This window comes from Pipistrellus hanaki (genome assembly GCF_964339955.1).
Source record: "Pipistrellus hanaki genome assembly, chromosome: 2".
Lineage (NCBI taxonomy): Eukaryota > Metazoa > Chordata > Mammalia > Chiroptera > Vespertilionidae > Pipistrellus > Pipistrellus hanaki.
Window position 1 is genome coordinate 124,893,581 of NC_140504.1, and position 24,311 is coordinate 124,917,891.

Sequence of the window (24,311 nt, forward strand, 5' to 3'; positions counted from 1 at the left end):
CTCAGTTGCCAGCCCTTTTCGCGTACGCACACATCCGTACCTCTGCACTTTACTTTCACAGTTCCTCTGAGTCTCAGTGTGCTTTTCTCTTCCCTTCTAGTTGTAGAATTTCCACTTAGCCAGCCTTCCTGTGGTTTTGGATGATGTCCATTTTGTTTTTTTAGTTGTAGTTTTGAAATTGTTCCGTGAGGTGGCAAGTTCAGGTGTTTATTCCGCCATCTTAGTTTCTCCCTGGGCTATTCACTTTAAAACTCATACCCAAGTGAGGCCCTGAGGCCATTCCCACCAAACTCTGTAGAAATCTAAGACAGGTCTGGGCAAGTGTTTGTAAGTGATTAAGCAATAACCATGGGCAACTACACAAACACTAAGTATGTCAGTGCAAGACCTGATTTGCTCCCTGCTTTCCAGTGCCCATGCAGGCCTAACTCTTGGTGGACACCAGATTCATACCAACCACCGAGGACTACATGCTCAGACTTCTTTTCTCCTAGAAGTCTGGACCCAAAGAAGAGCATATCCTGCTTGTGTCCATCTGGGAAATCCCCACAGGCCCTACCAAATCACTGCTGACTTCCTGGACTCTAGGAGCTGAAATATCTGGACCTTTTGGACATGGACAGAAACATAGGGAGAGGGCTCAGTCCAGACCCATCAGAAGGGAGAGACAAGGCTGCCTCTCTCACACTGGGGGCAGATGGATTCCTAATGAACCTCTTCCAAGAATTCTGAACCAGGTGAGAGAAGAAGGAGGAAAGAGCAAATGACAGAGCACAGGGTACTGAGAGCCAGAGAGATTGTCAGGAAGAAAGTCAACTTTTGTTGTCAAGTCATTTTCACAGAATCATAATCTCAAAGCACACAGCAAGGACAAAATATGGAATAACTGTAGGAGGGGTAAGATTTTCACATCAAGTGATACAAACTCTACAAATGTCAGCAACAATAAATGAGCCAAGCAGAAATTATGTAAGTCAAGTCTAGTGAGAAGTTATCTCGTTCCAAAGCACTCATGGTTTTATCTTGTTCTATCTTGTTTATTTAAAGCTTGTGGTTTTCCCTACATATGTAGCTGATTTCATGTCTTTTTGGTATTGCTACAGCCTTTCTAACAGTTGTTCAATTTCTCCCTGAAAAGTTGGTATTCCATAATGTTCCACTAATTTGAAAATTGTTCAAAACCCCCTTCCCACCTCCACCACCATGTTTTGTGTCACACACCCATTCTCACAATGTATGTGGCCCCACCTTTCCTTAAAGAAGGCATGCTCTGACACGGTGTTAGGGGAAGAATAGGTGTCATCACAGCTCAGTGGGTTAGGACACCTACCAGTCAGGACAGGTTTGTGAGTCTGAGCTTGGCAGATTGAGTCTATCTTCTATTCCATGGCTCCCAATTGCATCCCCAGCATCCACCCAACCTCATTCAAGATGAGAATGATAGCAAACCCTATTGTGAGTGGATCAGCACCTGCATATCACCAGACTTGAGAAGCACCTGTCGCAACACAGGCCTAATTATTGATCATCTCTATAAGCAAAAGACAGGTATCAAAGTATTAAACAAAATTGTTTTGTTGTTAAACAAAATGTGCCAAGTTGGAAATGATTTCCCAGCTCTGAGCATCTCTCAACTAAATAACATGTGCCAAAGAAATAAGCATATCACAAAATCTGACATTTCAAGACATACAGGTATTGAGAAGAAAAACAGAGGGAAGTGGTATTTCAGAATTAAAAAAAAAAAGAAGAAGAAGAAGAAGACAGCTGAGAAATAGTACTAGTTGGATTTTTTTGTGGTGATCATTCTTTCTGTTTATAATTTTCCTAGTATTCATAACACTCTTTGCTAGTATTCATAACACTCTTGCTGTCTTGATATGTCTCCAGAAGTTCATGTGCTGTATTTGTTTATGTCGCAATCAAAACTTAGAGCACTACATGCAAAGTACAAAAGTAAAACATCAATATGAACTAGAAATGCCTGATGAAATTACAGGTATAATTCTCCCTTGTATTTTTCAGTTTTTTCCAAGTAGTCTGCCATGAACTATTCTCACAGAAAAATAAAAATCATTCAAACTGTTTGCTAATGAAGACAATGCTGTTTGGAATGTTTTGAAGTTTGCCTATTCTTGCTCCATTCCTTCTTTCACTCTTCAAACAGCCAGTTTTGAAAATGAAACACTCTTCTTTGATGGTAGGCCAGGGTCAAATGAAATTACTTCTGAATTTCACAAGTCCAGTATTTCAAATGAGAGATTTCAGCTCACTGGATGCATTCTAACACATTAGTGCAAAATGAAACATTGCTTATGCGAATAACTATCTTGTATACTGTGTGAAAGCAGACAGAGAGTTTTTCAGACAGTCATTAAGTGTTCTTCCCTCCATGCTCTTATAAATGAACACTTTCCTTGGACCCAGCACAGGGTTTCTGCAGTAGTGTGTGCAGTGTTGAGAGAGGAATGAGCAAGGGTAGGTATCCAGCCGGCCAGATCAGACCTAGGGCTCAAGCAGGAGAAAAAATTCTAAGCCAGATAACCATCGCATCACAGTCTACAAATATCATCCAGCCTTAGCATTCGAGACGTAGAGAACAACTGTGGTGCTTGGGGGTGTTTGATCAGCCAGCACAGAACTGGCTCAGCCGACTCTACCACTTAGTTATGATTTCTGTTTTTAAAAATTTACCTTCATGAGCTGACCTTTGTACTTTGTTGGTTAATTGTAAAATTTTATCTTTATTGCTGAAAGTAATACACAGTTCCCCATTTTTCCTCATAGACCCCTTCTAGCCAACTTCCTCCCACTACCCCCATCCTACACCACACTATTATCTGTGTCCATGGGTTTTGTATACTAGTATATGCATATAAGTTGTTTGGTTAATCTCTTCCCGCCTACCACCCACCCCCACCTTCCCTCTGGGATTCATCAGTCTGTTCCATGTTTCTGTCTCTGGATCTATTTTGTTCACCAATTAATTTTGTTCTTTAAACCCCACATATGAGTGAGATCATGTGATACTTGTCGTTCTCTGACTGCTTTATTTCACTTAGCTTAATACCCTCCAGGTCCCTCTGGCTAATTCAGAACTGCCTCAGTCACTGGATGCAATGCAAATACCCCTCCCCATCCCCTAACCCCACCGCCACTCTCCAGTCTGAGTTCAGATTCTCTTATTTTGGAGTTTGGCCCAGCTGGGGCTTGAAACTGGCTCCAGACATCTAGCAGCATTACCAGATGATGGGATCCTCTAGGAAGTAATTCTACTGTGGCCTTCCTAGTTCCCAATCAAGTCTTTGAGCAAGTCTGCTTTCCCACCAGGCAGCAGGGAACTTAGCTTTTTCATTCCTTAACTAACAATGACCCCTATTTCCCATATATGCTGGTGGGAGTATTCTTTCTCCCTATGTTATCAGGATTCCTCTCCCCTCCAAAAAGCCATTTTCCTTTTTCTTTTTTTTTTTAGTTTTGCTTTCTTTTGATTTAAGAAATCTTTCTCCTTAGTCTTATCTGATATTTCTTAATTTCAAAAAAACAACTAAAATCTGGACCAGCCATCCTATTCCAGGAGCATAATCTGGGCTTGGATTTAAGATATGCCTGCCAAATCAAAAAATATAATTTATTTTTTTACAGTAGTTTCTTCACAGAACAAGTAGTTGGCTTTGGTTTTTTATTGTTTTATTTTTTGTTTATTTGTTTTTGTTCTTGGCCAATCAATAAGTCTTCCTTCCTATTCATTTTCCCGTCTAATCCCCATTGATTCTGTGAGCTCCCCAAACTTGTGCCCTAAATTCCTTTTTGCTTAAGTTAGCCAGTTTTTAATTAGCTGGCTTTGGTTTAACCAGCTTAGTCTCTCAATAAACAAAAATATTAACCATTATATTGCATTACCTCTTCTCCCTGTTCTAAATTTTCTTGTGATTAAGCATAGATTAGATAACAGTCACCCAAATATTATCTCCCAGATAAGTTTCCCAGGTCGGTAAGCTGAAATTGAAGAAATGGAGAACAACAGTTGATACAGAAGGGGCCACTCAGCAGCACACTATTGTGAGGTGTATCTATCAGACATAGGTGAGAGAGCACATGTCCCTCAACAGGACAGGATCCTCCTTGCTTCAGAAATAAACGCAATGCCGGGGGCTGGGGAGGAAAGCAGAGCAGATATCATGGTCTCTATTTTACTGTTAAAGACACTGAGCTTCAGAGAAATGAATTAAGTTTTCAAAGGGTCCACATCTGCTCTCCTTTCCTTTAAAGAAACCAACAAGCCAGGCTAAGCATTGTATTGGCAGAGAGGAACAAACAGTAAATGAATGAAGAGTTGTAGACCTTTAATTGGTAATAGCTACTGCTGAGGTTATACCACCTGCTAGGTGCGGAGTTGAGTCCCTTGGCTTTAAGACGAGGATAACTAACATTTGGGTGCAGGAGAGAAGGGCCAGGCAGCATAGCTGGTGCTTAATGAATGTTTAATGAATGGAGATAAGACGTGAGCTAGAACGGGCAACCTGAGAGAGGGCTTTAGTGCCCTACAAGGTGTTCTGATTCAGCACAATAGGTAAAGAGAAGACGCTGGCGAGAATCCATGCAGAAGCCCTGGATCAAGCTCCGTGGCTCATTGGTCAGTTGCAAAAACTTTTATACACAGATTGCTTTTGCAACGGCAAAGTCTGAAATGAGGAACATGCCGCCTTCAACAACACACTGTGGCAAATCCCGGGAGGGGGGGGGGGGGGATAGTTTTCCTTAGGCCTTGGGGTTGCTCCTTTTACCTCTCGAAATGCGTTTTTGGGGAGAGACCCAAGGTTTCTGAAGAACCGCGGCAGCTTGGAGGCGTGCAATCGCTGTAAATCCAAGCCCAACAGAAAGGCGTCCTCCGCCTCGGAGCCCAGGGCGGCCGCTGGCTCGCTTGGTGCAGCGTCGCCCAGCGGGCAGAGGCGGCGGGTGTGCTCGGGAGCCTCCCTCCTCCCGCCACACTCGGCGCCTGCAAGCTGCCAGCTCCCTCCCGGGCTGCTCGGGGACTCAGCCGGCCCTGGGAGGTGAGGCCGCGGCTGAGCGGGCGCCGCTATTGGCTGGAGGGACGGCGGAGGCGGGGCGGAGGCGGGGCGGAGCCGTCGTGATTGGCGGGGCCCCCCAGCCGGAGGGGGCGGGGCCGCTATATCAGAGGAGCCCTGGTCGCGGCGCAGGCAGTCGGGCTGCTGGAGTGCGGCGCCGCCGCGGAGACCCGGGCTGCCAGCTGGCGGGAGGGCGCGGCGGCCGCAGGGTGCAGGCGGCGGCGGTCTGCAGGGTGGCAGCCTCCCGAGGGCACCAACCTCGCCGAGCCCGCACCTGGGTCCGATCGGTGGCCAGGCGGCAGCCCGGCGCACACCAAAGAGGAGGCGGCCGCGGAGGCAGCGGCGGCCCCAGCCATGCTGTGCTATGTGACGAGGCCGGACGCGGTGCTGATGGAGGTGGAGGTGGAAGCGAAAGCAAACGGCGAGGACTGCCTCAACCAGGTGAGGAAGAAGGGCCACCAGGGGACCTGGCTGGTCCTCCGAGGTGGAGGGGCCTCGTGGCGGCGCCGGGAGCTGGGGCGCACCGCTTGCCAGGGGCCGGGCGGAGCTGCGGGGGCGGCGGCGGGGGTTGGGGAAGCGCGGCGCCGGACGGAGCACCCCGGGCGCCCGGCTCCTGCCCCTCCACCCCGCGGCGTGGGGCGTACGGCCTCGATCCCGGCGCGCCGGGGGCGCATGGTGCCTCCCCCCCACCCCCCGAGGACGCAAGCGGTGACGGGCCATCCAGCCTCCCCAGTCCTCCAGCTCGGCACTTTCCCGGAAGAAGGGGGGCCAGCACACCTGCCGCAGGTGTGTGCACGATGCCACTTGTTCGGTCCCCCGCGGGGCCTGGCAATGACACCTGCATCTCCAGATGAGGTCTCGGGTCCCGGATTGCCTGGCATACAAGCCGGGCGCTTGTGCCCTGCTGCTTCTCATATGGACCATTCACCTGCATCTCGGGATTTGCTGGGGATTCGAGGACCATAGGCTTTGGCCATGGGCTCCGCAGTCGTCTGTAAGCACGCGGCGCTTCCTTCAGAGTGAGGAATGGTTCCAGACAGGGGAGACTGGCATGGCAGAGAGCAGATTTGGTCCCAAGCGAAACGCTGTACCCTGAAACCTCTTAGACCTGAGATGTTTGAGGAACCTCTTGTAAAGCTTAGTGACACTTGTGGCGTGTTTCCTCATTTTATTTTTTTTTTCTTTTGAGTCCAGATGGTTAAAAGTGTCCAGATACTAAGCTGCCAAATCAGCTGTGTCAGTTGTGCTGGTGAAGGGAATTCTGATGATTGGAATAAGAAGGAACATGGTAATCCTCAGCTTTTCGGAAAGACTACCTTTGAGGACTCGTTTTTCTTTACTGCCATTGGCCATCATAGCTATTAAAGGAAGGACAGGCCTGCCTACTTCCCCGAGTGGTTTAGCTTAACTGGAGCTATAGAACTTCGTTCTCCCAGTTTACAACAGAAATTGTAAAGCTGTTGAATTCGGTAAAAAGTAGGCAGGAACCTTAGACTCACATGGAGGCCTTAGGTTTGCTTTGGCTTACACGGACCATGTGCTCATCCATGCTGCATTCATTTTTGTTTTAGGTGTGCAGGCGGTTGGGAATTATAGAAGTGGATTATTTTGGACTGCAGTTTACGGGTAGCAAAGGTGAAAGTTTATGGCTAAATCTGAGAAACCGGATCTCCCAGCAGATGGATGGGCTAGCCCCTTACCGGCTTAAACTGAGAGTCAAGTTCTTCGTGGAGCCTCATCTCATCTTACAGGAGCAGACTCGGTAAAGTGATGCTCAATAAACCAATGTCAGATAAACCTTTGGTTCTCCTAGAAAAGGTCATTGTGCCTTCCCAGAGATGTTCATTCATGGGCACGTTTGTTTGATAGAGGGTGAATGGGGTGATAACTTAGAAGTTTTCTGTGGCACAGCCCTTTTATTGAGGTGAAGAGGGAGCTGTATAGTTGACCTGGGGTACATTTTCCAACTCTGCTTGTGGTTTCTCTTGCCTTTATACACAATGCAAGAGCAGGGATGAATTTTTATATATATATATATTTTATTGATTTTTAACAGAGGGAAAGGGAGAGAGATAGAGAGCTAGAAACGTCGACGGGAGAGAAACATCGACCAGCTGCCTCTTGCACACCCCCCACCGGGGATGTGCCCGCAACCAAGGTACATGCCCCTGACCGGAATTGAACCTGGGACCTTTCAGTCCGCAGACCGACGCTCTATCACTGAGCCAAACCGGCTTCGGCATGGGATGAATTCTTATAAATACTTGAGGTTAGTGCTGAGAGAGAGGGAGGGAGAGAGAAAAAAAGAACCCAATTGACTTCCAGACAGTAGCATCTAATACCCCTGGGTAACCTCTGCCTCGGAGGTTACTATAGGTCATTGTAGACATTCTAACTGAAAGCAGGAAACAGTTCCCCTTGGATTACTTAAACTTGATCAACTTCTTCAGCCTAGTGTCAGATTACAATATATAGTAAAGAGCTCTGTCCCACTTCATGCAGAAATTTTAAAGTTTCTTGAAAACTTAGTAAGGCAGCTCTTTTAAGGCCAGTGTAATCCAACTTTGACCCACAGATATGTTACACCTGATTGTTGAGTTTAGCATGTTTACTTCCAGAAAACCATCAGTAGTGGTAGACAACTGGACATGTGGTTTCCTCTCAGTCTGAAAATGTTTTCTCCTCTGGGCTGACTGTAATACTTTTCTGAAGGATTAGCCAAACTGGGAACCAGTGTTTCATGTTATTGCTGATATACAAGAGACCTAAATCTTACAGTGGCATGACAAAAAAGGAAAAAGGGAAAAGAAAAACAACTAATTCTAAATATGGCAAACTTTCGTCTAAGTTCTACCTTTTGGCTTGGAAATTTGCCATGCACATGAAAAATGTGAGTGAGAAAACTTTGAGTAATGATGAATAAGCAATATACCATAAGAGTTTTTAGCATGTCATATTTTTGTTTGTTTACCCAAGGGCTGATAGAAACATTTTGAAATACTATTTGCATTTGAAATCTCTGTTTTGCCTTTCTGGGGAGCTTAAAAGAGTGAGATAAATGTTTGATTTTGTTTCTGAAGTAACTGGTATATTGGAATTCTTAGTGCTCCTAAAAATGTCTTGTAAAATATTCAAGTGATTGCATGTTTAAGGATGTTTTAGCTGGCTATGTGAATCAGAATGGTTTTGTGTGTGTGTTTACTTAAAAGCCGGGTTGTGAGAACTTTTACATTTCACTTGAATGTGCTATCAAGTAAAAAAAATATATTTTGCTATTTTCATTGTGTACTTTTATCATGATTTTGTAATCATTTCAGGGCCTCCAGATACAAATCTATTTTGATGACACAGATATATTTTTTTAAATCTCCAGGAGCTTGGAGGAATAAATGCATCATTTAATCAATGACTGTAGTTGTAGTACATTATACATTTGTATAATGAATGCTTACAGACTTTAAATTTTACTATAAAATGGTCTTTACCTGTGCTTTCTAATATTTGAATTAATAGCTACTATCAAATTATTTTATTCATGTAAGAAATAGAGACAGTTTGTGAATTAGACTTGGAATCAAATTTCCTACTTTATTGACTCAGTTGACTTTGATTCTTGAGATTCATGCCTAATATCTAAAGAATGTACCTACCTAGTTAGACTATATCATTTTAATTGATTTTAGATCCTTTTGGAATTTTACCGAAAAATTAAAGTCCTGGTGCACAGGTAGGGTCCCCTAAGGGGGCCTTCTGGCTGCCAGCCGGAGCCTGCCTTCATTCCACACCACCACCTGGAGGTCAGCATAAGTCATAGCAAGTAATCGAACTTCTGGTCTCCCAGTCAAACTCCTGAGGGGACAATTTGCATATTAGACTTTTATATATATATAAAAGTCTAATATGCAAATAGATAGAGATAGAGATAGATGGAATTTGTGCAGGGAGGTTCCCTTAGCTGGGCCTGCACCCTCTCCAATCTGGGACACCTCAGGGGATGTCCAACTGCTTCTCGTAATCTGGGACCTCTGACTCCTAACCACTCCCCTGCCTGCCTGCCTGATCTCCCCTTACTGCTCCTCTACCAGCCTGATTGTCCCTAACTGCTTCCCTGCTGGCCTGATCGCCCCTAAATGCCTCTGCCTCACCCATAACCAGGACCCAGGATTCCCTCCTCTGGCCAGTCACAGGGACCCGGCTTCCCTCCTTCTGGCCGGCCGCAGGCACCCAGGACCCAGGCTGGCTTTGCCCTGGCTAGCCACAGCCACAGGGGACTGTGGGAGGGTGGCTTCACCCTGGCCACAGGTGCTGGTGCTGGGACTGTGGGATGTGCAGCTTGTCCCTCTCCTGGGCTGCAGGCACAGCCACTGGTGCCCGAGGCCTCAGGGTGGGCGGCTTATCCCTCTCCTGGGCCAGGCTGCAGGCACAGCCTCTGGCACCCAGGACTGGGGTAGGCGGCTTGTCCCTCTCACGGGCTGGGCCGCAGGTGCAGCCACTGGTGCCCAGGACTGCAAGCCGGACAGCAGGGTGGGCAGTTTGTCCCTCTCCCAGGCCGCAGCCTTGCTGGTTCCCATTCCCCTCTCCCCAGTGCTGAGTGTCTGAGCCATTCTGGCGTGACAGCATGAGGGTGTGATGACCATTTGCATATTAGCTCTTTATTATATAGGATTGGTGTGATCTAGGCTTTTGACTTACTTTTAAACTGTTGGTTGCTCTGACTTAGGTGGTTGGGCATCGTCTTGTACACTGAAGCGTTGCCAGTTCAATTCTAGGTTGGGATACATACCCAGCTTGTGGGCTCAATGCCCGATCGACATTTCATTCTTACATTGATGTTTCCCTCTCCCTTCCTCTCTCTCTAAAAGTCAATTAAAAAAAAAAATTTAGTCTGCTAGTGTGGTTGACCCTCCACCTAGGAACCAGCAGGTTATGGTTGGATTCCCAGTCAGGGCACATGCCCAGGTTTCAGGCTCCTTTTTACATTTTTAAAAAGAACGTTGGTGCATTTTAGTTGTTTTTGTGGGGTTGTCTGAAACACAAAATATTAAGAAAATTCCACCTATAGTTTACATAGCATTCTCCCTTAATAACAAAAGTGATTTGTAATTAGCATTTGTACCTTTTAATTGGGACCAGAAGTTGTACAGGGTCCAGTTTAGTTACAGTTAGCATTGTTTTTATGTGCGTCGTACTAGAGAACAAAAACACTTATTTCTCCTAATTTTATGTTAGCAAGAGAAAGCTGGTTGATAAATGTATCATTGTTTAATTATTCATTATAAAATATTCATATAAAATGGCCCCCAAAAAAATGAAATGGATGTGTTTATGTAGTGAGGAAACTCAGTTTTACCAGTCCACTTATGAGAGGTGATTGTTTACTGTCCCAAGTCAAGTCATCAGGGTACACTTAGTGTGCTGGAAGTGTCTGGCCTGTTTATTAAGTGGTACTGAAATATCCTGGCTGAGTTGTCCTCAGTGGACAATGAAAGTAGTCTGCTCATAATAGAGCTGGCCTGACTGGGGGCCTGTTAATATATTTGCATTGGATTAGGGAGGCTGCTGTGAGTTTGACAGCCAGGAAAGCCTGTTTGTAACAGGAGGGTACTGGGTCCAGGCAGAAGCCCTGCCTTCTCAGTCCAGCTCTGCCACCAACTCCCAGTGTGTGCAGACTTCTCAGACGGAGACGGCTCTTCATCTCTTGAAAGCCTGGGACTAGATTGTCTCTAAAGCCTCTTCTAGCAATGGATTTGTTGGCTTGTGTGTTTTTGTTTTGTTTTGCTTCTGCTTTTGCTTCCTCTCTATATAATTTCCCCCAATACAGTTCTCTCAGAGCAGAAAAAAAATCTATCAAGTGTCTGCTAGGGTTGATGCACGGAGTTCATTGGTTTCTGATTTGGCCTAATTTTAGATTTGGTTCTTTACACAGATTATGATGTTTGCTCTTGAATCTGGAAAGTAACCAGAGAGTCTTGTTTAGACTCAGCTGGCACATTCCAGAGATGGAGACAGCAGGTATTTTCAGCAGATGTTTGCCATGCGGTGGATTCAAACTAAAAGTGAAACTAATGTATTCTGGAAGTAGATCTGAAATAACGATCTTGGAAATTTTTGCCTTTCAGAGGCCCGTGAGTATTCATAGCGATTTAGACCAGATTTTGTCAACATTTTCAAAACCCCAGAGGTTAGGGCAAGTGATGAGTGACTGGTCCCTGGTTAAATCCACCTGCCTTCAGGCCTCTGCTCAGTCACCCTCCTCAGGAAAACCACCCCCAGGCCCATTCAGGAGGCTAAACTCTCCCAAGACATTGTGTAACTTTCCTTTACAGCATTTAGTGAGCGTATAGTGCTGCATGTACTGATGTGACAATTTGTTTATCGTCAACCACTCTAATAACCTAACTTCCATGAAAGCTGATCCTCGTTGTATCCCCAGAGTCATGCAGGTGCCTAAATATTTGTTGAGTCAGTGAATTCAGAACTCGGAAATAAATAAAAATCAGGTTAGCTTACACTGCTGATAGATATTTTTCTTATAGAAATTAAAATGTTTTGCCAGTTTGCTTCTGTAAACTGAGGAGTTTGAGGCTAAAAGAAATCTCACCATTAAAACATGTTTGTAGTGATTATTCTCTGTTAAGAATTTGCTGTGTTTAGCATTCTTTTGCTTCCTTCACCCCCTTCACCTCACCCTAGAGGCCATTTGTTTATTGTTTTCTTTGGGTGGAATTTTTTTTTTTATTTAAATACCCAAACATAAAAAGGCTCCAGGAAAATACAAATAGTAAAAACAGACATGTGTGATATTGCCAAAGAAAGTATTCATTTGAATTCTAACTTCTCTGTTTTTCTTTTTGCTCAGCATACAGGATGTTTGTGTTATTATAAGTTTATTTTAGCCACAGATCTCCCATCTGGGCATCTCCAGCCAGTCTCTTTATGGATTTCTGATACTTATACGAGTATATTTATATGAAATCTCCAGCCCTAACCGGTTTGGCTCAGGGAATAGAGTGTCGATTCCGGGTTCGATTCCAGTTAAGGGCATGTACCTTGGTTGTGGGCAATCCCCAGAAGGAGGTGTGCAGGAGGCAGTTGATCAATGTTTCTCTCTCATCAATGCTCCTAACTCTGTTCCTCTTCCTTTCTAAAAAATCAATAATATATATATATATATTTTAAAGAAATCTCCAAAAAACACTGAGGAGTCAGTATTCATATAATCAAATAAAAATTGGAAGGTTTAGATGGCACTTAGTGTCAGGCTCAGGGTGCCTAGAGGTGCATAGCTCCAGGGGCACCAGGTGTCTTTATCTTTAGTTGTATCCTCCTCAGCCTGATGCCAGGCTTCTCCTGGGCCTGCCAGCACTCCCTACTAATCTAGATGGTTACAGAGATTGTAGGAGTGCCTGGGTTGTGGTTTGCCAAGGATTGATATCTATGGTGAGCAATCATATTCTTTAGAAATGCAGATTTTAGGCTTCCAAATAATAGTATTCTTCTGGTGTGGGTTGTAATCCCTTTTGAATTTGGGAATGTCTTCACCACCAGCACCACCTGTCCACATCCGTATCTTTTAACTTCTTGGATCTCAAGGAGGAGCACATTTATTAGTGATTCCCATTTTGCATTTTGGGTTTTGAGGAGGATTTCCTTAGGCCTGAATGGAGACCTGACTTCATAATTATTTGGCTGTGACAGGTTTCTCAATTGCAAGCCTTCCATGAAATGTAGGTTTGATGGTTCATTTTAGGTATAGCTAGCTATTCATTTGAATTCTGAACCTAGACCCTAAGGGGTTTTCCCTAGTATTTTTTTTCCTCAGTCTTTTATTATGAAAATTTTCAAGCATACAGATAAGTTGAAGATTTTTACAGTGAACGCCCAATACTCTAAATTTTACTATCAATAGTTTACTTGCCTTACTGAATTTTCATCCATTTATTGATCCCTCTACCTTCTATCACTCTTTCTGGTGCTTTTCAAAATAAATTGGGTATAAGTACACCTCCCCTAAATATTTCAGTATACATTCCATTAACTAGACCTCAATATTTGCCTACAATTATTTTTTTTCCTTTTGATATAAAATTACTTATGATGAAATGTATCCATTCTAATTACACTATTTAATGGGTTTTTGACAAATGGATGTGCCTGTTTAGTCCAAACCCTTATCAAGATTTAGAATATTGCCATCACTCCAGAAAGCGTCCTCATGCCCTTCTGCAGTCAGTCCCCACCCTCCCTACCCGCCCCCACCCACCTGGCCGTACAACCAAGGTGGTATCTTTTTCTAGCATAGATTAATTATGTCTGTTCTGCTTCATGTGTGGAATCATGCAGTGTACACACTTTTGTGTCTGCCTTTTTGTTCATCATAAATTTATGCGATCTATCACATTGTATATTCAACTCCTGACTGGTCTGCAGAAAGTTCTACTTTGAGTTTTAGGTGATTTCTTTATGAGTCAAGCCAGTGTATATATCAGTGGTTTGTTCCTGTTTACTTCTGGATAGTATTCCATGGAATGAATGTACTATTGTTTGTTTATGCTCCTCTTGATGAAGACTTGTTTTCTAGCTCTTATGAATAAAGCTGCTATAAACATTCAAGTACAAGTCTTTGGGGTAGACATGTGTTTTCATTGGAGTAACTACCTAAGACTAAAACAACTGTATCATAGAGGATGCAGATGCTTAGTTGTGTAACTGACTGCCAAACCTCTTCCGAAAACCTTGTATGTACCATTCTGCACTTCCATTGAGAATGTATGAGAGTACAGTGCCTTCACATCCTTCCCAGCCTTCAGTGTTAATTTGTATGCTTCTCTTGATAGTAAACACCTTTTCGTGTGCTTTTTGGCCTTTTGTACATCTTCTTTTGTGAATTATCTGTTGAAGTCATTTAACCATTTTTGAGTTGTGGTCTTATTTGTTATTTTTGTAAATAATATTTTTATTGATTTCAGAGAGGAAGGAAAAGATGTGAACACCAGTGATGAGACAGAATAATTGATTGACTGTCCCCTGCTTGCCCCAGACTGGGGATCCAGCCCACAACCCGGGCATGTGCTCTGACCAGGAATCTAACTTTGACCTCCTGGTTCATAGGTCAATGCTCAACCACTGAGCATGCCAGCTGGGCACCTTTATTTTTGAGCTTTGCAAATTCTTTACATATACCAGATGCTTGGCAGATACGTGTTTTGCTAATACTGTATTTTCTCTTATTGATGCCTTTTGATGAGTAGAGGTTTTCATTTTGGTAAAGTCTAATTTATCCATTTTTTTCTTTTGAAATTTTTGTTGATAGTCATGAGAAACCTTTGCCTACCCCATGTCATGAAGATACTCTCCTCTGTTTCATTTTTTAAGAAAGCATTATGGTTATTGCTTTTATGTTTAGGCCTATGGCCCTTCTTGAAATGATTTTTGTTTTCCTGGAATTTAAGATACAAAACAAAAAACTCTTACAGCAATTCTGTTTTGATTTGATGGTTTTAAAGTATAACTTGGCAGTCTTTGGCTTAAAATAAGCTGATGGTAGTTAAGTGACTCATTGGACTGAGGCAGACATACTGGTGATCTCAGTGAGGGTCTAACTAGGTGAGGGACAAACCAGCCATTAATAACAGGTGGCCAGGGTCAGTCAGGTCTTTGGAGGCAAAAATACAGTTCAATTATTGGCACTAGAGAGTTTTTAAAAATAGCTAGTTAGCCATTTAAAAGATGTTTTAGGTTAGTTACTTAAATTTTGAGTCTAATAGTGCAGAGATATAACTTTATTTGTGTGACAAAAAGCTCTTTAAAATGATGTAACTGGAAAGATGCCTGGAGGGCAGTAATTGAGAGTAACCATCCGTGATGAGCAGATAGATGACTTCCAACTCCCGACTGGTCTGCAGGAAGTTCTACTTTGATTTTTAGGTTATTTCTTTATCAGTCAAGCCAGTGTTTAGAGGAAGATTCTCTGGTTACAATTCGTAAAAGATAAATGCCTTAATTCCTTAAAGCTACGGAAATAAATTAATTTTTAGATCAGAGGAAATTTGAAGTACTTTGAAACAAAAATATATCAAGAATATGTGATGCTTTTATTTAATTAAAATTCGGTATATCCTTATATTCACTTTAGTGTTAATCTCCCATAATGCTACAGTAAGTAGGAATCCATATGTACCCATGATGCAGATATGAGTTATCCAGGATGTTTCACTTTGGTCTCCAAAATGTGATCCATATATTGAAAATATCCATTTTCTTAGTAACTGGGTATAAAACTTGAAGAATCATGAATTTTAAGATGTAACCAGGGAATGTTTAGAAAATACACTTTGAGTTTATGTCTATAGGACATAGTCATAGGCCTTTGCTAAGACAAACAAAAGAGTTTTTTCCAACAGCTTTCATTCTGTTTGTGATTCTAGAATATAGCCTAAATTAAATTATATATGTTAACCACTTTTGACCTTTAGGTAAAAATAATTCACTGCAGCATGGCTTTTTTGACCACAGCTGCTTATTGTTGATATTATTGGTAACCTTTCACACAATACAGAAAAACAGAGGGGGGAAACCCATGAGCCAGACAGTTACAGGCCCAGTGGTTTGAGATAAAGTAATAGAACTATTGAGCCATCACTGGGTTCCTTATTGGAAACATGTCTCCATGCTCTGCCATCTTCCCCCTTGGAAAGAGCACATTAAATAGTCTGCGGATGGCTCATCACAGCTGGTGACCTTCCCTGTCACTGCTCCGTTGTGTGCTTCTCCTGGACAGCATAGAGGGGCCACCAAAAGCCAGAATGTGTTCCCTCACACTGAAAGGCTGCAAGTGTCATCTGCAGAGGAGCCGTCAGACTTGTTAACCCTGTCACCCCAGCGCAGGGCTTGGCACAGAGGGAATGCACAGCAAATATTTGTTGACTTGAAATGAAAGGTTGCTTTGTAGCCATGAAACTGAAAAATGCAGGCAGGGCCCTGTCAGAAAGTTATGTCAACAGTAAGGAGAGTTCTGCCTACAGGGTAATGACCGCCGTCCAGCCTGGAATGTGGAGTGTGCAGAAAAGGCCACTTGTCCTGCCCCCTTTTTTAATTCCGACCCACACACCGGGAGAGGACCAGCATGACTTTTGGGCTGCCGACCACCTGTTACTGTTTTGTGCCTGCTGCTTGTCCCTGGTCTTGGCAGCGGTCTCTTCAGAAGTAGTCATGCAGAGTTTGGAAAAAGAAATTGGGCTGATTTTGAAACTCTTCCAAGCTATCCTTGCTCTTCAATAAGGCAGAAATGAGTCTCTAACTTGACACTTGGTAAACACCTTAAAAGACACTTTCACGTACGCGGTAATTAAGTTGAAAGAGTTAGTTTGTGGTGACACCCTTACAATCTTTCAAGCACGTCTTTCCTTCTTTTATATAAGCTTATATTCAGATCTCATTTCTACGAACATGCCCCCGATGAGTACAGAGACAGGCGCATGAGCCAAGGCGAAGTTTACTGAACGTCATCTGAAAAGCCTTCCGGGGGCTGACATTGCGTTGTGACACTGTCATTTATGGGGCTGCGAGGCCCCAGTCCTCAGAGAGCTGTTCTAAAGCAACTTATTTCTGTGGTTATTCCTCTGCCCCAGTAGGGAATCCCCTCTTAGTTTAGATATGAACATCAGAAATACTTTAAAGACTAGCAGATGTTTGGGTTAATAAAAACCATGATTATCTTCTTTCATTGCTGTTACACATTCTTACTGTGACTTCTTCATAGGGACTTTGAATAAAGGGGGGGGGGAACTGTAGTGTTTGGCAGAATCTGATCATTTTAAACATTTCTCTGTCATATTAGAAGGCATGGAACATTAAATTTAAACAATTCTTAACGGGAGATTAATGGCTCTTGCCAACCTGATAAGACTCTCAGAAGAGCTCCTTATATTTCTAGTTGCACCTTCTTGTGTAGCTCATGTTGCCCCCTCTTCCTGGAACATCAAACACAGGCCAGTTTCTGAATAAAAGCAGTGTTGAGGGCAGGAATGGGGTAGCCAGATGAGGTGGGAGCTGATCTGAGCTCTGTTCTGAACAGTATTCAGAGCTTTGCCAATGGTCACAACTCCTTAGGGAGGTTATACCTACACATTTGCCAGACACCAATTTTATAACATAGGCCAGTGGTCGGCAAACTGCGACTCTGTTGACTAATGAGTTTGCCTACCACTGACCTAGACTCTCGATTCCAATAATTACAGGCTGTTGTTGTTCCTTGTGATTAAGCCCCACCCCAGGGGTTGGCAAACTCATTCGTCAACAAAGTGGCAAACTGTGGCTCGAGAGCCGCAGTTTGCCAACCACTAACCTAGGCCCATCTGTCTGTGGACATTCGTATGCTCTCTTGAGAATCTTTGGCAATGTGGATTAGCAGGCAATAATACCTGAAGTTTCCCATGAGTTTCTGAGTATGGCAGACCTTTTAGTAAATGGAGAAAGTACTATTGTATAGAATTAGGGCAGGTCAAATGGGATGAAACTTAGGTGGGAATGAATGTAAGCTACAGACTATATGCAGTTTTACTTACACTTGTGGAGCTCTCTGATATTGGAGGCACTTAAGAAATTAGAATATGTCAAATGCCATATAGAGGAATAGATAGTTTTTGAGTGATATAGACAAAAGGGTGGCTAAATGAGGGGAAAGAATGGCCTTCCAGACAGAGGGAGCAGCAAGACCAGCCATAGGGGCATGAACATGCCGGGTCTCCCAGGGAGAGGAAGTATCTCTTTCCCAGGGCAGAGTGGCTGGAGGGAATGACAGGAGATATGGGTAGGAAGTTGGGGCAGGAGAGTGGACAAGCCTCGGTCCATGCTGACAGCGTGCTTTTTTGTAAACCATGGGACCCCTGGAAGAATTCTGAGCAGAGCAAGCAGCTTGGAAAGTGGATCAGCTCAGAGTCTAAAAGTGAGATCTGCTCAAAGGATTTGTAAAGTCTCTGAAGGTGTAAAGGTGCAAGTAGGGCAGGGGAGGTAAAAGTGGGAAGAATGGAGCTGGATTTAAAGAGTTTTCAGAAATAGCAAGTAGGTGGAAATAAGATTAATAGTCAAAAGTGAGTTTATTGGGGAAAATAGCAGATCAGACTGTGGCTTCCACTGGGAGAAAAAGCAGACGGGAAGGGAGCTGGTGCGTTTGGTTTGAATGAGCTAAAATTGGGAGACTGGAGAGCAAGCATCCCAGTGGAGAAATCCATAGGCACCTGGACATTTTAATCCGATTTTAGAGATGTGAGGGTCATTTCAATAAAGGCGGGGATCTTAAGCTACCGATTTCATAGCAAGATAAAGTTTTTTCTTATTACAGTAATTTCTTTTTAAAAACTATAATACAGAAACTTGGGTGTAATTATTTCACATTTTGTAACTTAAATATTATCGAACTGTATGAGATTTGTCTTTGTTTGGGTTGTACTTTTTCTTCAGAGAACTTAGTCTTTAGACTTATTGTACCTGGATACTCGTGATGGAAAAAGTTTTTCAACGTAAGCATTTTAAGGGTGGCTTTTTAAATTGCTGTTTTCCATACTTAAAAGGAAATGTTGTGAAAATGCTAAGCAGGTTGAGTTTGACATAAAGTTCCCAGCATAACCTCATTCTTGCATTGCCTCGTAGGCATATCTTTTTCTTACACATCAAGGAAGCGCTCCTGGCCGGCCATCTCCAGTGCTCCCCAGAGCAGGCGGTGGAGCTCAGCGCCCTCCTGGCCCAGACCAAGTTTGGAGACTACAACCAGAACACCGCCAAGTACAGCTACGAGGAGCTGTGTGCCAAGGAGCTCTCCAGCGCAGCCTTGAACAGGTGAACCTGCAGTTAAGGCTGGGGTTTGTGCCTGTAGACCTAGCAACAGTGTATGCATTTCCAGGAGAAAATGAACCTATAGTATGTATAGATAATTTGTGAGGTTAAGACCAGACAGTTGTCCAACTTAACTAGTTATTTTCAAAAGATTCTTAGCCTTTTGTTTGATAAACCTATAAGTCAGCACATAATTCACACAAATAAATGCCCTTATATAAAATGCTATATAACAGGAGTTTAAAAAAAAATCTCTGACCTTTAAAGATTACAAATTTCCTAAAATCAAAACCCTGTCCTATATGCTGGAATCCTCTTCATCCCAGCGAGGATTAAACCAGGAGGCCTAACACAGGTGTCTTAGTTCTTCCTCAGGAACAAGTTACTCCAAAACTTAGTGGCTTAAAACAACAAACATCCCCCAGGTCTGTGGGTCAGGAATCTGGTCCTGGATGGCTGGGTTCTCAGGCTCAGGATCCCTCATGAGGCTGCTGCTACGCACTGCTGGTGGAGGAGAGAGGGATCCGCTTCCAGGCTGACTCAGGTGGCTTGTCAGTAGGCCTTGTTCCTTGCCACGTGGGCCTGTTCACAGGGCCTCTTCATCATGTGGTAGCTGGCTTCACGCAGGACAAGCAACCCGAGCTAGAGCAAGAGAGAACACCCAGATGGAAGGCACAGTCTTCTTATGACTTAATTTCAAAGTGAGTGGCTTCCCATCACCGCCATATTCTGTTTATTAGAGGCCAGGTCACCGTTTCAGCCCACAGTCAGGGGAAGGACATTTCCAAGGGGGAGAGCACTCATAGGTGGGGATCTAGATTAGAAGGTGTACGCCACAGCAGATCAAATAAATCCTGTCTTTTTTTAGTTGCAAACAACCTAATCAATCTCTTATAATGCTATGTTTCAGTGAAATTTACAAAGTAAATGTAGATAAAATAAGTTCTTACATGTATTTTTAGAGATTTTCATAATTCTTCCAATTCACCCTCATCCAACATCCCCAATAGTCTTTCTACTGAATATTTAATAGCCAAGATCTTGACTAGTGTCTTGGAAGTATTTTACAGTAAATTTGCTAAATAAAAGAAACAGCAGTAACATACAGCTTTAAGTTACTGTGATTCACAAATGACAGTGTCAATAGAGTTCACTAATGAAAATGATAGACTTTTCTCTAAAGTCTGCGTTAAGTTAATCTCTCTGTGTACCTCTCTGCCTTTTTGGTGGCCCGCAGCATTGTTGCAAAGCATAAAGAGCTGGAGGGGACCAGCCAGGCCTCGGCGGAATATCAGGTCTTGCAGATCGTGTCGGCGATGGAAAACTACGGCATCGAATGGCACTCTGTGAGGGACAGCGAAGGGCAGAAGCTCCTCATTGGGGTTGGACCTGAAGGAATCTCAATTTGTAAAGAAGACTTTACCCCAATTAACAGGTAACCCAAGTCTTGAATTCTTTAGACCTACACATCTGTATACATTCATAGCTCTAACCCTGAAAATAGAAAATGGAGTGGGATTTACTGAACAGTCATCCTTTAGGAACGGACGTGTTTCATTTTGGTACAAGCATTCATTTTATTCAGGCTTTGATAATTAATTATTTTGTTTTTTATTTTTTGTTAATATATTTTATTGATTTTTTTTACATCGATCAGCTGCCTCCTGCACCTCCCCCCCCTCCACTGGGAATGTGCCTGCAACCAAGGTACATGCCCTTGACCGGCATCGAACCCGGGACCCTTCAGTCCACAGACTAATGCTCTATCCACTGAGCCAAACCGGTTTCGGCATAACTATTTTTTAAAATACTAACTCAAGTGTATTGATGTGACGGGCTGAATGTTTTTTGTTTTTTCAAATAAGTTGCTCACTGGTATAAAAAATCTTACTTTCATCTATATACACATGCACACACACCCCTTCCCCCCCAAAAAAAAAATTGCTCCACCACTTCTCTCCATTCACCCACAGTTGCCTTCCTAACTAGGAATCGAGTACTTGAATGAGCACCTGATTTTGTTGCTGGGGCATGAGCACAGAGAGAGAATCCTATGAAGGTGCATGCGATGACAAATCTGTGGTCTTACTCGCTTTTCTCTTCCTGTCTCCCAGGATAGCGTACCCCGTGGTGCAGATGGCCACCCAGTCGGGAAAGAATGTGTACTTGACGGTCACCAAGGAGTCTGGGAACAGCATCGTGCTCCTGTTTAAGATGATCAGCACCAGGGCTGCCAGCGGGCTCTACCGAGCAATCACGGAGACGCATGCTTTCTACAGGCACGTACCTCGGCGAACCTCAGCGCCCATCCTCAGCTCTCAGGTTTGCGGTGGCAGTGAGGCTCCCTCGGTTTCTGATGGTGTTGTGTCAGTAAACCGCGTTCCAGATTTAAGAAATCAGCTGCTTTAGAACACTTCACTTCTCCTGAGCAGAGGAGTCCTTAGCAACAGCATCCCGCTTTTCCCACAGAAAGTGCGTGTGTATCTCTACTGACTCCCTTCCCCAGTTACCTCTTCCTGCCTCGTCCCAGGACCTGCTCACAACACACTTCTCCCCTACACACACAACCCCCAGCCCCTCACCCCGCCCCACCGCCCTGGTGCTGCCTTTTGCCCTTTCCCAGCAGGATGACCTCCTCTCTTTTCTGGCAGATCTGTGACCCTAACGGGTTTTTAATAACAATTTTGATACCCTCATTACAGAGGGTGATTTAAAGTAGAGTTTCACACAAATATTTGGAAAATTAGAGCTAAGAAATTTAATTGGCAGGCACCCTGAGCTTTTTTTTATGTTAAATTAGACCGGCAAATTGTGGAACAGGATAGAAAATGTGTAGGAATTTTTAACATAAAACCAACACTTCAAAGAAAAATGTCCTTTTTCTTGCCACAAGCTGCTTTGTCCATCGCTCATGTCCTCGCAGGTGGAGGGGACATTCCTTGTCCCCGACGTTTATGGCTGCTTTATCCTTAGCACTCACGAAACTGGAAGTATATACTTTCAAGCATGCAAGTATGCATATTGAATGTCTGCTGACACAAAAACTGTGCGTCCCAGCCCTGCCTGACGGTCTGCATCTCAGGCGACGGGCTTGTCGGTGCTGACGTGGCTGTTCCATCTCCCCGCAGGTGTGACACGGTGACCAGCGCCGTCATGATGCAGTACAGTCGAGACCTGAAGGGCCACTTGGCATCTCTGTTCCTGAATGAGAACATTAATCTCGGCAAGAAGTACGTCTTTGACATTAAGAGAACATCGAAGGAGGTGTATGACCACGCCCGGAGGGCGCTGTACAACGCCGGCGTGGTGGACCTGGTCTCCAGGAGTGAGCACAGCCCCCCCAGCTCGCCCCTGAAGGCCTCGGAGAGCAGCATGAACTGCAGCAGCTGCGAGGGCCTCAGCTGCCAGCAGAGCCGGGTGCTGCAGGAGAAGCTGCGCAAGCTGAAGGAGGCCATGCTGTGCATGCTGTGCTGCGAGGAGGAGATCAACTCCGCCTTCTGCCCCTGCGGCCACACTGTGTGCTGCGAGAGCTGCGCAGCCCAGCTCCAGGTGAGGGGTCCGTCGGCCTGCTCTCCCCACAGCCTCCCTTATCCCTCTGGTTCATAGGGAGCCCCTGCTGCCTGCCAGGCGCTGGCTGGGTAACACACACACCGGGAAGGCCCGCCTGCACCTGGAAGGGTCTTTGTGTTCGGGGACTTGAAAGGCATTGCCCTTTTGAAACATTGTAGATTAGGGTGCTATTTTCCACAGGGGAATTGCTCTAAGCCCTGGACTCTTCAATACTGGAAGCAAAGCTCAGCTTCACAAGGTTCTGCGTCTTGTTGGTGCTGAGCTGAGGGCTGGAATCCGGCCTCCGGAGGGCTGGCCCAGGGCTTCCCCTTCTGACACTTGAGAGGATGGTCTTTACTTACAGTATTTGAGAAAGAATACTTAAGAGCTTTGGGTTATAGATAACTCTCAATTATCCATGGGTAGGTTGTTTACATTGTGATTATTGATAACTAATTGATTCTTATTACTGCATTTGCCTCTAGGGACCCCTTGGAGTGGCTCTTAGCAAGTTGAACTAATTATAGTATTAATTCAAAAAATAAAGGCAACTCATATATAGTATTTTTTTTTTCCCTTTCTTGTACCTTACATTTCCTCTTAGGATAATTTTTTTAAACTTTTTTCGTTTCTCATAATCTTTTGCTAAATTTCACTCTGGTTTTATGTAAAACTAGTCCTAACTAATGGCTAGGCCTTCAGAAAGTGCTCCTTTCAGAGCTGTTGTGAGAGCTACATGAGCCAACAGAATGCCTGTGTCCTTGAGTAGATGGTGCTGCTGTGACAAATTATTTCCCCAGGAGTGGTCCTGGGTTTATCTTTTTCTGCCCACATGCCTAAGGCTCCCTTTCCCGCCTAGGAAGGGCCGTGCTTACCGAGAAGCCTGGGCCTGGGAGCGGAGCCACACCCGCTGGCCTGGTGGCATCAAGCCAGGGACGCTGGCCTGCGTCAGCCAGCCGAGCCAGCACACAGTCTCTGGAGGAAATCACTGCCAGGGCGAGCGGCAGGGGCAGTCTGCCCGTGTGGGGACTGCAGCTTCGTTGCACAGCAAGAAGTCTTTGGAAATCACTTGGCTCATGTGCCTTGCTTAGTGTTTGATGAAAAACCTCATTCATTTCCTTCAGCTTATCCTTTTTCATAAATATTTGTTTTTAATCCCCTGTAAAGTATAAACTTCCAAACTGGTTGGAAAGCTAAGATCTCTACCAGTTGAAACAATTGTGACCGCAGCGTATTTAGGAAGCGGAACATGCTGGGTGCCACAGGTGAGCACCGTGAACGCGCAGGCCGGAGGTATCCTAACAGGTCCTGTTGGCTTCTCTTTTGCAGTCCTGTCCTGTCTGCAGGTCGCGGGTAGAACATGTGCAGCACGTCTACCTTCCAACTCACACCAGTCTCCTCAACCTCACGCTCATCTGATCTTCTGTGCACTTATCGCACGGGCCACGTTTCCAGGAGCTGCGCTATTACAAATTAGGAGGATGATAGACAGTGGAGAAAATAAATACTCTAGTCCCATCTGCCATGCAACGTTTTTTAAAAAAAGGAAGAATAAAAAGAATACACTCCTCACCACCAAAACACGCCATCGGCAGCTCCCGTGGTGGGGACCAAGGAGAGCTCAAACATGGACACATTCCTCGGACTTCCATTCTTTTAATGATCAAGTAAAGGAATAAGTAAAACCTGATGTCATTAGGTGGCAACCTAGCCAAAAAGTGGGTACCTTTTAGGAAGTGATGTTGTAAGTCTCTTAATGTATCGTAAGGTAAGTTTCCTACCTGCAGCCAGTTTTGTAAGAATTGGTTTTAAGAATTTACCTGGTTACTTCGGGGGGGGGCTTTTTGTTTTGTTTTGTTT

General features: G+C 44.3%; 1 protein-coding gene across 1 annotated transcript; it reads left to right on the plus strand.

Annotated features, from left to right (window-relative positions):
* Positions 1 to 5,206: 5,206 nt before the first annotated feature.
* Positions 5,207 to 23,986, plus strand: MYLIP (myosin regulatory light chain interacting protein). Its single transcript, XM_084873222.1, has 7 exons — positions 5,207 to 5,510; positions 6,641 to 6,831; positions 18,720 to 18,905; positions 20,140 to 20,337; positions 21,017 to 21,181; positions 22,031 to 22,451; positions 23,781 to 23,986. Exons 1-7 carry the CDS (start codon positions 5,424 to 5,426, stop codon positions 23,868 to 23,870), a joined length of 1,338 nt encoding a protein of 445 aa, XP_084729348.1. The 5' UTR covers positions 5,207 to 5,423; the 3' UTR covers positions 23,871 to 23,986.
* The last annotated feature ends 325 nt before the right edge of the window (positions 23,987 to 24,311 follow it).

Bases quoted from the DNA above. Each gene is read 5' to 3' on its own strand.
- MYLIP (XM_084873222.1), top strand. From the start codon at position 5,424: ATGCTGTGCTATGTGACGAGGCCGGACGCGGTGCTGATGGAGGTGGAG. The intron at 20,338-21,016 runs GTAACCCAAGTC...CCTGTCTCCCAG, and splicing joins GACTTTACCCCAATTAACAG to GATAGCGTACCCCGTGGTGC. The intron at 22,452-23,780 runs GTGAGGGGTCCG...TCTCTTTTGCAG, and splicing joins GCTGCGCAGCCCAGCTCCAG to TCCTGTCCTGTCTGCAGGTC.